General features: G+C 43.7%; 1 protein-coding gene across 9 annotated transcripts in view; it reads left to right on the top strand.

Annotated features, from left to right (window-relative positions):
* TNIK (TRAF2 and NCK interacting kinase) overlaps positions 1 to 13,855 on the top strand; it is a 384,684-nt gene that overhangs the window by 72,306 nt on the left and 298,523 nt on the right. For all 9 annotated transcript variants that reach the window (XM_034998906.1, XM_034998896.1, XM_034998868.1 and 6 more), the window contains exon 2: positions 11,607 to 11,672. In XM_034998906.1, coding sequence (XP_034854797.1) covers positions 11,607 to 11,672 — 66 coding nt within the window. The remainder of the gene's footprint in view (positions 1 to 11,606; positions 11,673 to 13,855) is intronic.

Below are 13,855 nucleotides of genomic sequence, written 5' to 3'. Positions count from 1 at the left end.
CAAGCAAATCAGTTGGAATTCAGTTGCATCAAACAGAAAACCTAAAATATTAGTAGGCTGAGGAAGCTAGAAATTTTCTCTCTCGTGACAGGGAGGTCCAGACATAGCAGAGCAGTGATATATGGTAGTTCCATGGTCATCAGAGGCTTAGGATTATTTTATTGTTCTGCTGTAACAACCTAGCAAAAGGCTTCAAGCCTTAAAATCACCTTAGGGTCAGAAATGGCTGCAGGGCTCTGGCCATCACATCTACATTCCAGGCAGCTGAAGGCGGAAGGTGGAAGACAAAAGAGGCTTTCTCTCAGCTAAGTCAACTCCATTTAAGCAACCTGTCTGAAATTCCTACACAATAATTCTGCTTACATAACATTGGCCAGAACTTAGTCACATATTCACTTCTAGCTTCAGTGGTAGGGGAGAGGGAAGCTTAGGATCAGTGCTTAGTTCGAGTGCCCCTGAACAATATCTCTGCCTTCTGCTTTCTAGGGTCTCAGAAAGCCCCCTCCTTGCAAATACCATTACTCTAATTGGGCCATTTTGTCTTATTACTGTTAGCATTCTGTAGAAGATAGAAGCTTATAGACTTCTTTTCCAATTCCGAACCGGTACTCATTTCTGGCCATGATGCTTCTAGTGGTGCTGTGATGTGTAACCCAGATCTCCTCTCTGCACCTGAGGCACTCATTGTCCACCCGCTGGGAGTGTAGGCAACCAGTGATTGTTCTCACCTGGGGATTGTCCTTAGCAGAAGAGTGTCACTTCACGCAAGATCATAACCGCTGGGCTGGGGACATGTAGTTTTTGACTTGGATGCATTGGTTTCCCAAATAAAATTGGAATTTTTGTTACTAAGGAACAATGGGAGAATGAACATTGGGTGATTGAGCAGGCCCTGCTATAGTAAGGTAAGATGCAAGCTTTGGTTAAGTGGGTATGAGAAGGGAAAGATTGCTCTATACCTTATCATCTTCTATCCTGTGCTCCACAGAACACCAGTGCTTAGAGAGACACAATTTCCTTAAACAGTGTTCCATAGCCAAACAGGTTTAGGAAATGTGGAAAGCTTTGCCCTCTCTTGGAGATTCACAGGGAACATTAACACGTTAAAGGCTTTGAGAGGCTATGCAGTAAAGAGTGAGTTAAATTCTAATCTTTTAAGATTTTTATTTATTTATTCATTTATTTGAGAGTGAGAGAGTGAGAATGAATGCAAGCAGGGTGAGGGACAGAGCAGGAGGGATAAGGAGGGGAAAGAATTTCAAGCAGACTTCGCACTGAGCGTGGAGCCGGACGTGGGGCCCATCTCACAATCCTGAGGTCATGACCTGAGCTGAAACCAAGAATCAGATGCTTAACCGACTGAGCCACCCAGGCACCCCTAAATTGCTAATCTTTTAGACTCAGTGTTCCCAGACTTACCTGACAATGGAAATCCAACACCTTTGGAAGCCTGGAGGGACAGAGAAATTTATATTTAGCTTCTTGAAACTGGCAAAAAATTTTTTAGATCCTTGAAAAAACCCCATTCAAAAAATTATCTGCCTTGTAAAACAAACAGACAGACAGACAAACAGACAAACTTGTATATTCTTTATGCTAGCCTAGCCATAGGGACAAAAGCCTTGAAGGAAAAAAAATAGATCAGACACCAGTGAAGCCCTGTTACACTAATCTGTGTAAGAGTTGGTATTAACTAGCCAGCCATCTGTACCATTAGTGATGACACCAAGTGATGGACTGGGATGGGCTCATTACAATCATCTGCCAGGTGACAGGCCCCTGCCCCAGGTACGTGTTGGTGGGCTCTTGTCTGTTCCTATGTGGCTCTTGGCCATCCCACTCCTCTTCAGAAGTAGAAGAGTAATAGGGGATCCATCTAGCCAATATTAGCCTCCTCACCCCTTAGAGAGGGTCTGTTGTCAACTATATGGTTGCCCCTAGGTGTTGGGAGAAGTGCTGAAAATGCTTTCAGGCAAATATGTGTCATTGGTCTGTTGGAAACAGGTGATAAGTGAATACCTTTGGGGGAAGGGTTAAGGCTCTTCTTCCCAAAATGGAACCTTGGATGGTTTCCTAATATTTCTTACTTAATTATTTAGGTAATCAGTTCTTGTCTTTAAAGTCCATCTGCTGCAAATGCTATCCTTTTTTTTTTTTTAATCTAAGCATCTTCGAAAAGGCAAAATGCCCAAATCTTTGCTAGTCTGGTTCCCATAATTTTGACCTCATGTTGCTGCAAATACTGGGAAGTTACTCTGCCCTAACAGGCCTAGAGAGATCTCACGTTTGCGTGTCTCTGTATGCTGTATGGTACATTTCCCCAAACAGCTGTATGATCTCTGGGACAACCTATGATGGGAGGGAAGGGACCAGGGTAGGGGCCCTTACATACATACTGACCTTTTTACCATGTTTGAGCTTAAACAGACTGTGGGAGAGTTAAGGAAAGTTCTGGAAGGTGGAGACCCCATCTTTGTCTAAAAATCTGCGTTTTGGCTTAGTATCCTGGAGAAATTTCTCAATCTGCTTTATGGAGTTAGTATGTCTTTCCCTGACAGCAGATAAGTTGGAAATAGTCTCTGAACAGAGAAGTGGGCTTTGTGCATTGCATGTGTGCACAGGCTGGTCTGTGGGCACGGCTCAGGATCTCTGCATCAGGAAGTGTGAGAAGAGCTGGCTGGTGAATCCCAGCAGTTGACAAAGGATTCAAGCAACCAGTCTACCGAAATCAGAATAAATATCCAAGTTAATGTTCTAAGTCCTTCCAGGCTCTGATGGGAAGGCAGGAGCACTGAGCAAAACCTGGCACATTTTACTTCTGGTTCCCAGCTGCTTGGCTGGTCGCACTACCCGGTTGGAGGTCACTGGCCCTTCTCTGGCTCCATTGTTAAACCGCAAGGTCTTGACCATCCCTGTAACCCCAAGTTAATTTCAGCATTGGCCATTTGTAGAAAAGTGAGTAATGACAGACTTGCATTCAAAATATCTGGATTTGACTCCCACCTCTACTACTAACCAACGCTGTCACCTTGGGCAACTTTTAATAATACTAGCAGCGATGGCAATAATAATATCAGGGGCTTGTATTTATGAAGCATTACTGTGCATTGTGCTAACTGCTTTTCATATGTTGTTTCTGGGGGCTCAGGACAATCCTCATAGGAGGCATTTTTCTCCTCATGTGACTGCCTGGTCTTAGCTGCTGTCTCCACCACATACTATTTAACTTGGGGTAAGTTACTTAACTCCTGGAAGCCTTAGTTTCATCATCTGAAAATGGGGGTTTGTAACGTGTACTCCCCATGGTTGCTGTAAGGATTAAATATGAAAAAAAATATAAAGTATTTAGGCCATCGTCTATCCCCGAGACTGTGATAATAACCATTATAGCTTACGGTCTGGCAGCTATTACTCTGAGGAGCCAGGTTTCAGATCTAATTTTATTTGATTTTTATTCATTTATTTTTAAAAGATTTTATTTATTTATTTGAGAGAGTGAGAGAGAGCATGGGAGGGAGGGGCAGAGGAAGAAGCAGACTCCTCTGCTGAGCAGAGAGCCCGATGCGGGCCTTGATCCCAGGACCCCAGGATCATGACCTGAGCCAAAGGCAGACGCTTAACTGACTGAGCCATGCGGAACTAATTTTAAAGGCTGCCTTTGTGAGAGCAGGCTGGAGCTGCAGAGTCCGGAGTGAGCAGGTGATCAGGGGCAAGGTGCGTGGGACGCTGTTTCACTACCAATGGCTGCTCAGTAGCAGGTGGAACGAAACAGGTAGCAAACCAAGCAGGAGGTGAGGAGGCTCTGGCCTCCCTATTCCGTGGGCTAGAAGCCACCATCATCAAGGAAAGGGTTGCTTGATGCTTGGCTGGCACCATGTCCTGACCCTGCCAGGAGCCAGTTTTGGATACTGATACCATGTAGCCAGGCCCAACTCTAGGGGGGCAGATGGTGTCCTGGAGTCAGCCTGCCATCAGTACCACCCTTCCCAAAGCTCAACACTGGACACGTGGAGCCAGGGAGGTGTCTAGCACATTCGCACGCAGGATGGAGCCTTGCCAGGAAAGCAGGCCAAGGGGGATGATCCCATTTCACAGATGGGAAAACCAGAATATGAGAGGTCAGATAACCCTGGCAAAGAGTAGAATCCCAAATTGAACCCTAACTTTTTTGTGTAAATCGTCTGATAGGTCTGCATCATGTAATTTGTTCCGCACAAATGATCAAATGAGAAAATTCAGCAATCGTTTTATTTTTATATTTTTAAATATATTCTTTTACATGAATTACCTGTTCTATTTGAGATGCTGGCTTGGGCAGTATGTTAATGAAGGTAAGTCTGGATTATATTCTAGATCTCCCAGGTGTATACTCTGAGAGCACCTTGCCTTTTTCCTGCATGTTGCCTGTCACTATAATTTAATTGTAATTTAATGACTGTGTACGTGTAGTTATGGGCTCATGTCTATTCCTTCATCAGATTGGAAGCACCAGGAGGCAGGGGCCAGTGTACCCGTCCTTCTACCTTGGAAAGTAGTTGGGTGTGAAGGGTGTGGGTAGCACTCAGGGACTGAATAAACCCCATTGTGGAAGGTAAAACCTTTGGCTCCTCAGATCCCTACATCGGAAGGAGGGAAGGTCAGTAAAAAATGAGGGAGCTTGCCTGTCTGTGAGCACAGCATGGGCTAGCATCGGGCCATGTTGCATCAGTACGATGTTTCCCAGCACTGTGCTTACTTTGGAAGAACGATGGTGTTGAAAAGCCTGAAGGCTCAAGATGAATATGGAGAGTTCTCCTACTGTTCTTTGTTTTCTTTGTGCTGTTTTGCTTTTGTAAGCATATGCTTGTCAGTTAGGGCTGAAACCGAACAAAACAGCTGCTAAATATGGTTCTAAGAGAAATAACATTTTGGTCTTTTCAAGGCCTGTAAGTTTAGAGTAAGCACAGTCATTTGGCAGATGTCAGTAGGGAATCTGGGGGTGGGCAGTCATTCTGGGAGCCAGATCAGCTATTCATACTTGTTTGGGGTCTATTTCACCCCGCCAAGGACCGGTGACCCCAAGTGAAAGATCTGAACGGCTGTCTGTGAGAGGAGTTTGGGAGAAAGGATGTCTGGAATCTAAGCCATTGGCCATAATCTCTCCCAAACCCTCTCTTAATTTCATTTCAGAGAAGGGAGAAGGGCTGGGAAGAATAGACATCATCTTTTATGATACTAAGGAGGTAGTCATCCTAGCTATATGTTTAGGTTTGTCGTTTTCAATCTTTGGGATTTAGTCTAGAGATATTATTTAGTGTTCTGATAAATCCAGTGTCATTCAGAGGGCTTGGAAGAATTAAAGTATAACTCAGTGATGGGGGACTATTAACCCCTACGTCTTAAATCTCTGCACTCTGCTGCGAAGTCAGGCTTGAGCTGCCAATGCCGCCTGAACGGCATCAGCTGATGGAAGAGAGAGTTTATTCCAACATCCCAGGAGCCCAAAAAAGTTATTGCGTCTTCCCAATTTCTCAGTAATTTCTAAAGAGACATCTGTTTGTCCATAAATACCCGACCCTGTTTGCTAAGCACATGGTGGTGTTGGTTAAAAGACAATAGGTTTTCTTTTATTGGCTTTGCTAGTTGAAAATATACGAAATACAGGTGGAATTTTTCTGTGGCATATTCCTTGTGTGTTAAATGATCTTTTTTTTTTCCAAAGAGGAAACAAAAAAGGAAGGAAGGAGGTTACTGTTTGTTGAAATACTAGTATGTGTCAGGCCCTGAGATAGTCTAGATATTTTTGGAGCTGTCACAGTGACCCTGGGAGGGTGGTAATATTATCCCCATTTTATTTATTTATTTATTTATTTTTTAAGATTTTATTTATTTATTTGACAGAGAGAGAATGAGAGAGAGCACATGAGAGGGGGGAGGGTCAGAGGGAGAAGCAGACTCCCCGCCGAGCAGGGAGTCCGATGCGGGACTCGATCCCGGGACTCCAGGATCATGACCTGAGCCGAAGGCAGTCGCTTAACCGACTGAGCCACCCAGGCGCCCCTATTATCCCCATTTTAAAGATGAAGAAACCGAGACTCAAAGCAGAGCTAACAAGTGGTAAGTCAAGGGCTGGGAATGCTGATTCCATGAAGCTGATAGAGTACCGAGCGGTTAAAAGCCCAGCGTTTGGGGCCTGAGCAGCCAGGCACCCATCCTAGCTCAGCCACCCATCGGTGGTGTGACCTCAACCACCTGCTTCCCCTCTCTGTTCCTCGATGCCCTCATCTGTAAAATAGAGACAACAATAGCATCCACTTGACATAATTGAAGTAATGAAATGGCCTCTTCGTGGAAAATGCTTAGACCAGTGCCTGGCACATAAACGCTCCTAAAGTGTGCGCTGTTATTGTGATCTTTATGATGGTGGTTAACCAAATTTGCCTTGCTCAGTACTTGCTGAAAAGTTACATTTTCTTTTATGGAACAGCTTGCCTTTTGATATGTAGTTATATTTCATTATGAAATAGTGTAAACTACTCTACCTTAGAATTAAATTCTCTTCCCCATCTCCTGGCAAAGGTTAAGATCTGAATAAAGGCATGTATAGCCAACAGGGATTCCTGACTTTGGTAAATGTCAATGATTTGCTCTCTCTTCCTTGGTGTATGCAGCTTTCTTCCATGCCGCCCATTCTGGCTTTATGAGTAGCTAAACAAACGTGAGAGAGAGAGAGTTAAGCTGATTCTTGTCTCTTAGCTTTCCTGTCTTTGTAACATGATTATTAGGTACATCATCTTGTTGCATTGCACGTGGCCGCATCCTGACAGCCTGTCTTCTCAATGCACCTGAAGCACAGCTCACACCAATGGGCTTCATACATTTTCTTTAGAGCTGGGAATCCCATAGGAGCTAATGTATGTGATGGTTTTGTGCAACTGGAAGCGGGGTAAGGGGGATAGAGGGGGTGTAGGGGCTGGGGCAGTTTGTCTAGATTGAAAAAGAAATGATGTACTTTTGCTAGACCTTTGGCTCAACATTCTGATCCCATTGTTTTGCAGCTTCCTCTACACATGTTGTGGAGAGGTGCGAGTGGGACATCAACCTTATTCGGTAAATCGTTATGTCTAGTTATGTGTTGGACACCATGCTAAGTGCTGGGAAATAGTAAAATAAGTATGTTACAGTCCCTGTCTTTCAGGGCATTGTAATATATCGAGGGCAAGAAATGGAAGAGGGGATGGCACTAGGTGAAAATGCTTATCATAGAGCTATGTACAACATGCTGTGGAGGCAGAGAGTTGGTGGCGCTAATTTGAGAAAAGCTTCACACGGGAGGTGGCATACTGGGCTTTTAAGGATGGGCTTGCTTGGTGGAGAATGGTAGAAGGAATAATCTTGGCAGACAGACGTCCTGAATCCAGGCAAAGAGACCCAGCCTGTGTGGTGTGTTAGGGAAATGGCAGGCGGTTTGAGGTGGTTGGTTATAGTAAGAAATGATAGAACATGAGACTGGGAATGAAGACTGGGCCTAAGCAAGACAGGACCTTGACTTTCAGTTTGAACCACATTGTGTAGGATTCTAAAGCAGGGTGTGTTGTGTCTATTTTAGAAAGTTAGTGTGAAGGAGGGAAGAATTGGTTGAAACTAAGTAGTCCCAGCAAGAGAAGGTGAGGCCTGTTGCATGAATGGAGTGGAGTACATGAATAAAATGGTCATTTGGAGATGAATTCATTAGCACTTAGTGAACAGCACGAGGTTGGAACTTTGGGGTCAGCCTACCTTTAAGGTCTGGGTGGAAGAAACAGAGTCTCTGACAGAGACTGGGCAGTACGCCGGAAGACAAGGGAGGGGAAATATTTCAACAAGAGTGGTGGTGCTCGACAATGTAAATGCCTCAAAGGGAACAACCAGGACGGGACTGAGAAGAGACCATTATAGATAAGAGATTGAGTCATTGGTGACCCTTGGGAGAAATTACGTTAGAGTCCTACAAGCATGGAGAAAACAGATGAATGAATGCTTACCATGTTCAAGCTACCACACTATTCCCCAGGAGCCTACCTAGCAATTAGTTGCATTTGTGGAAGGGAGTATTCACAAACATCAGCTCTACGGGTACTTGGAGTGGGGGTAGGGGAGAGGGAAGCTTAGGATCAGTGCTTAGTTCGAGTGCCCCTGAACAATATCTCTGCCTTCTGCTTTCTAGGGTCTCAGAAAGCCACCTCCTTGCAAATACCATTACTCTAATTGGGCCATTTTGTCTTATTACTGTTAGCATTCTGTAGAAGATAGAAGCTTATAGACTTCTTTTCCAATTCCGAACCGGTACTCATTTCTAGCCATGATGCTTCTAGTGGTGCTGTGATGTGTAACCCAGATCTCCTCTCTGCACCTGAGGCACTCATTGTCCACCCGCTGGGAGTGTAGACAACCAGTGATTGTTTTCACCTGGGGATTGTCCTTAGCAGAAGAGTGTCACTTCACACAAGATCATAACCTCTGGGCTGGGGACAGTCTGCATGCAATCACTAGTCAACGGAGGTGGGGTGCAAAGGCCCCCATGCCTCAGGGTATGATAATTTTGGAGGTTCACCCCAGCTCCGGAGCTCCTGTGGGATCAGATGAAGTTTTGGTTCCACTGCATCACAGCTGAACTCATTCCTTCTGCTCAGTCCTATACTTCTTCCTTCACTCCCAAATGGTCTTGATTCTGAGGCACACCCCAATAAACTCCCTCTGTAAATTTCCGCAATTCTGAGTCCCATTTCCTGGGGAACCACCCTCATTTGATGATTGTTTCCAGTTTGGTTGCCTACCCAAGGTGGGTCACCAATCCAACTCTGGTTACTCTGACCTTTGCTTTTGAGCCCCTTGGATGTGTGTGTCCAGCGGAAAGACCCCATCTCCCAGCAGTTGGAACAAAAATCTCGGCATTGTACTTCCTTGGTTCTGAGCCATCAGTCCGCTAATGGGCTGAGCCATAGGCCCATTAGTGGACTGTTCAAGGAAAGGAAAGAGCTAGAAGTCAGTTGCCCAGCTCTACCTGAGACCAGCCCATTAAACCTCAGCCCTGAGGATGGGTCCGTACAGTAGGGTGGCCCCTGGGCATAGAAGCTGGTCTCAGTTCCGCATCCTGTTTCTGCTCCTGTGCTCCCCTTCTACCCCCCCCACCCCACCATGCTTCCTAGGCTCCTTAAAGCAGGTGGTAGTCACCGTCCTGCTTCTGTCTTTCGTTCAAATTTTGTTTCTTAGTCAAGAAAAAAAAAACTAATGTTGAAAACACAATTGAGATATTTCGAGCACATGTAGAACCTCTCTCAAAATTTGTTGCAGAAACACCACTGAGCAAACAAACTACTGGGAACAGCTTAGAAACAAACAGCAGCTGCCACCATTTGTGGGCTTTTTTTTCCCCTGTTCCCTCATTTCTTTCTAATTCTGTTTGTAATAGAACCTGCTGCTCTGATGGCCTAGCAGTTTCACACACACCATTTTCCTTCCCATCCTGAGGCCTCCCAGGTGGTCTTTCAGCTACGGGGTCTCCGTTGCCAGAGCTCCGGGGCCTCACTGTTGTTCCTGTCACACGGTTCCATCGGGAACGTCGTCCACACCCCCTGACCCGGGGGGTGTAGCTGGAACTTCCGGACTTCTCGGGCTGTGAGGTCCAAGTCGAGTCTGGAGTGGGGTTTTTTTGCCCTCCTGGCTTTATAACAATGGATTATATGGATGACAATTCTTTCTCAGGGATAAACGGCTTCAACTGTTGAGGTTTTGTTGTTTTCTTTGCGGAATCTTCGAAGGCACACAGCAAAGGGCTTGTCTTGGGCCTGGTTTGCTAAAGACCATAACTTTATGTATGTATGTATGTATGTATGTATGTATGTATGTATTTATTTATTTATAAGATTTATTTATTCATTTGAGAGACCGAGTGAGCAAGCAGGGGGAGGGGCAGAGAGAGAGGGAAACAAGCTGACTCCCGACTGAGCCCGATCCCAGGACCCCGGGATCATGACCTGAGCCAAAATCAAGAGTTGGACGCTTACCCTACTGAGCCACCCAGGCGCCCCTAAAGACTGTAGCTTTAAAGAACTCTTACTTGTCACATCGAACTCATTTGTCTCTTTCCCCACGAATAGCAGCCCTGAAGCAGCCCTTCGCCCTTTAAATGCTACTAGCCGTGTGCAGTTCCTCAGCTGAAAAATGATTGCTATGAGACCCGAGCAGATGGCCAGCTATGTGCAGGGTGTGGTGCTAGGCCCTTCCTGACTCTTCATCAGAGCTCTGCAAGGGCAAGTGTCATCCCCATTTTATCTGCCCGGAGACTTAGTTGTTCTCTCAGGTTGTCCTCTGATCGTGCAGCCACTCGAGGGAAAGCTGGTCTGTCTGTATCCAAAGCCCAGGCTTTCCCTCCCCTGCCTCTCAGTCACCCTAACAATTTATTATCTCATAAAAGTGTTGACTCTTTTGCAGTCTTTTATTTGTCCCTCCCTCAGAGTATTTTTTTTAAGTGAGTTAGTGCCTAACGTTTAAAAATTAGGACGTCTTGGAAACATACAAAACAAAACGAGAACTTTAGACCAGGCAATATAGTGCTCAGAGGTGGACGTAATCACAACTGTGGGTCCAGCTACGTGACCCCCAGCCCCACCCCCGCAGGGAGGCATGGCTTCTCCAGGTGGCCACAGACCCCAGCTGGCCCCCTTCATTCTGTTACGTTACTTGATTAGCCTCTGTGGACACTTAGGTTTGTGATTCCTCATTTACGCCCTTAAAGAAACCATTTCTGTCCAGTGAGGTAGCAGTAGAGTTCAGAGTCGGTGTATGCTTCTGAGTTGAATTTTACAGGCTTTGATATTTTTTTCCATTTGAGGGGATAAGAATTCAGTAATAAATAGCAGCAATTATTGGACATTTACTGAGCACCCTAAGAGTTAGCTGACTCTGAGTGTTAGCAGATACCTGTTTGGTGGTCAAGATGTGCATAAATCTCCAATTCAGTTGGTATTCAAAATCCTGCAGGGACTCTTTCTGCAGGTAGTGCAGGATCTGAAGATCAGGCACAGAAACAGATTTTGCAGGGACAGTGTTGTAGAGAGGGGGAGGTAAAGCCAAGGAAAAACATTCGGGGGAGGCAGCTATGTTGATTGCACTGGCGCTTGGGAACCGTTGACTACCTTATGTACGCTTTCCCCACAATACAGAAACAACCCTTTCTTAATTGTGTTCAACAGGATGGGCAGCTCAGAAGCTTCAAAGAGAAAGATCTGGAAAATTAGAATCCCCTCCCAGGATGATGGGTCTTTCATTTTATCCTGATGTACCTGCAAGTGTATTTCCATGTGGCAGCGATAAATGTGTTCATTCTTTTTTATGGTTTTGGTGGAAGTCATACCTCCTTTTGTCTGATCTAAACACATCTCATAGAAGAGTAAAATGGAAACAAAGTGGATTTTGACTAGTTGCATAGCTTCAGCTGACTTAAATTTTATTAGTAATTAATACTAACACATGAGAGCCCCCAAAGCTAAAGTTGTTATTTACTTGCTTATTTTAAGTGTTTGCTTTTGATTAAGACAATGCCTGGAATGTTATTTTGAATTTTTGTTTGTTTATTGTTTTTTTAGGACCCTGCAGGGATCTTTGAATTAGTGGAACTTGTTGGAAATGGAACATATGGACAAGTTTATAAGGTAAGTTCACTGAGTTTGAACATGGCTTCTATGGTTTTTGATTCATGAATGCTAAATAGCTGTGCTGTCTGTTCTTGCTCATATATGCCTTACAACAGATTTAAAACAAAATAATGTGCTTCTTAATTGACTCTCCATCTTTTAACATATATCTGTAATCCCATTGCCTAAATAGGATTCTGAAGTTTGGGCCTTGTCCTTCATTATGTATTATAATGTTTACATCTGACGCATGAATTTCAATGCTGCATATTTGAAGCTCTTTACATATTTAGTTTCCTTTACTTTAACACTGCCAGAACTGGTTTTCAAAGGAGTAAAGGATGACTTTTACTTTAGCAATTTAAGCTATTAAAGTATTGCAGCTGGATAGGTAGATTTGTTATTGGCCCAGGGCATGAATTAAACTGAGCTTAGTGAACAGTTTTAGGAGAAACCTGGCTACCTCACAAAGCAAAAGCCTAATGGCAGAATGACTTTTAGAAGATAGGCAATAAATAAAAGTTAAACTTGAGTTGAGGAATAAGAAGTATTTTTTGTCCTTTTACTAATTTTTGCTTGTAAGTTCAATCAAAAATTCTTTTAAAAGATATTGCCCCCGGTAAAGGGTCTTAAAAAATATGACTGTTTAAAAATGTGGGTTGATTTCCCTTTTGATTATTAAAAGGAAATAGAAATGTACTGTTTTTGGATTAAAATTCAGGGGGTTTTAGTAAATGAGCTATTGAAATAAATGCCTTCAAAACAAACCAATTCTTTTCTCGTGATTGTTTCTAGGGAAATATCCATCATTATTCTGAGTGGTAGTGAGATGGGATGGTATTTTCATTACAAATGATCTCTTTTTGTTGTTCTGTTTTTAAAAGTTCCTTCTCTGATCCCTAAACTTCTCTTAGTGATTAAAATTACTGTAGAAGTCCTTCATATTGTAATATTTCCAATTCTACAGAATGTCAAAAGTACACAACACACACACACACACACACACGATGTTCTTGAGAATCTGAACACAATTGTAAACAGATACATTTCAACCTTTACTTATTGGAAGGTAGCCTTTGGTGTCCATCCAGGGGAAAATTTCTCCCTTGCAAGAAATGATTGTTTCCTAAAATGTCAACCCCTTGCAATTAGACAAAATGTAGTCCACCCAAGCTGTTCACTTGAAGTTGATACTGTCTGACACAAGGAAGAAATGTGTCTTAGCAAATGCTTTAAAATACTGTCAATGAAGATAATTAGGTTGGAAGATTGTGTTATTGCATTTTGAGAAATTGGATTGAACTTGTGAATTAATGTGGGCTAATGAATTAAGCTCTGATTTAGGTAGAAAATTACTTCTGATTTGCTGACAGTATGGAGTTGCAACTCTATCACATGCTCTTGGTTTTATGGTGCCTTTTCTTTTTTTTTAAATTTTATTTTTATTTATTTGAGAGAGAATGAAATAGATAGAGCATGAGAGGGGGGAGGGTCAGAGGGAGAAGTAGACCCCCCGCTGAGCAGGGAGCCCAATGTGGGACTCAATCCCGGGACTTCAGGATCATGACCTGAGCTGAAGACAGTCGCTTAACCAACTGAGCCACCCAGGCGCCTGGTGCCTTTTCTTTAGAACCATTCCATTGTACCATGCTTTCCTCCTGTAGAATATGCATTTAGGGGACAATTCACAGCTTTGTCTACTAATCTAAGAGGTGGATTGTATAGGATTGTATATTCTTGCAAAAGAAGACAACAAAGAGATTAAGTTAAGGATGAGAATGTTTGGAAAATTCAGAATTATCCCTACTTTCTTGTCACCTGAAAAGAAAAGGAAACAAGTGTCAAGAGGTGTAGGGGTCTTTTTAGAAAGGAAAGATATTTACCAACTATGTTCTTAACATTATTCTGAAGATGCCATTCTTGGGGCACCTGGGTGGCTCAATTGGTTGAGTGTCCGACTCTTGATCTCAGCTTGGGTATTGATCTTGGCTCAGGTCTTGATCTCACAGTGGTTAGTTCGAGCCCCATGTTGGGCTCCATGCTGGGCATGCAGTCTACTTAAAATAAATGAAGGAAGGAAGGAAGAAGGAAGGAAGAAAGGAAGGAAGGAAGGAAGGGGAAGGAAGAAGGAAGGAAGGAAGGAAGGGGAAGGAAGAAGGAAGGAAGGAAGGAAGGAAGGAAGGAAGGAAGGAAGGAAGGAA

This window comes from Mirounga leonina, unplaced genomic scaffold, assembly GCF_011800145.1.
Source record: "Mirounga leonina isolate KUSES-001 unplaced genomic scaffold, KU_Mleo_1.0 Mir_115, whole genome shotgun sequence".
Taxonomy (NCBI): domain Eukaryota; kingdom Metazoa; phylum Chordata; class Mammalia; order Carnivora; family Phocidae; genus Mirounga; species Mirounga leonina.
This window is presented reverse-complemented; position numbering and strand designations above follow the sequence as displayed.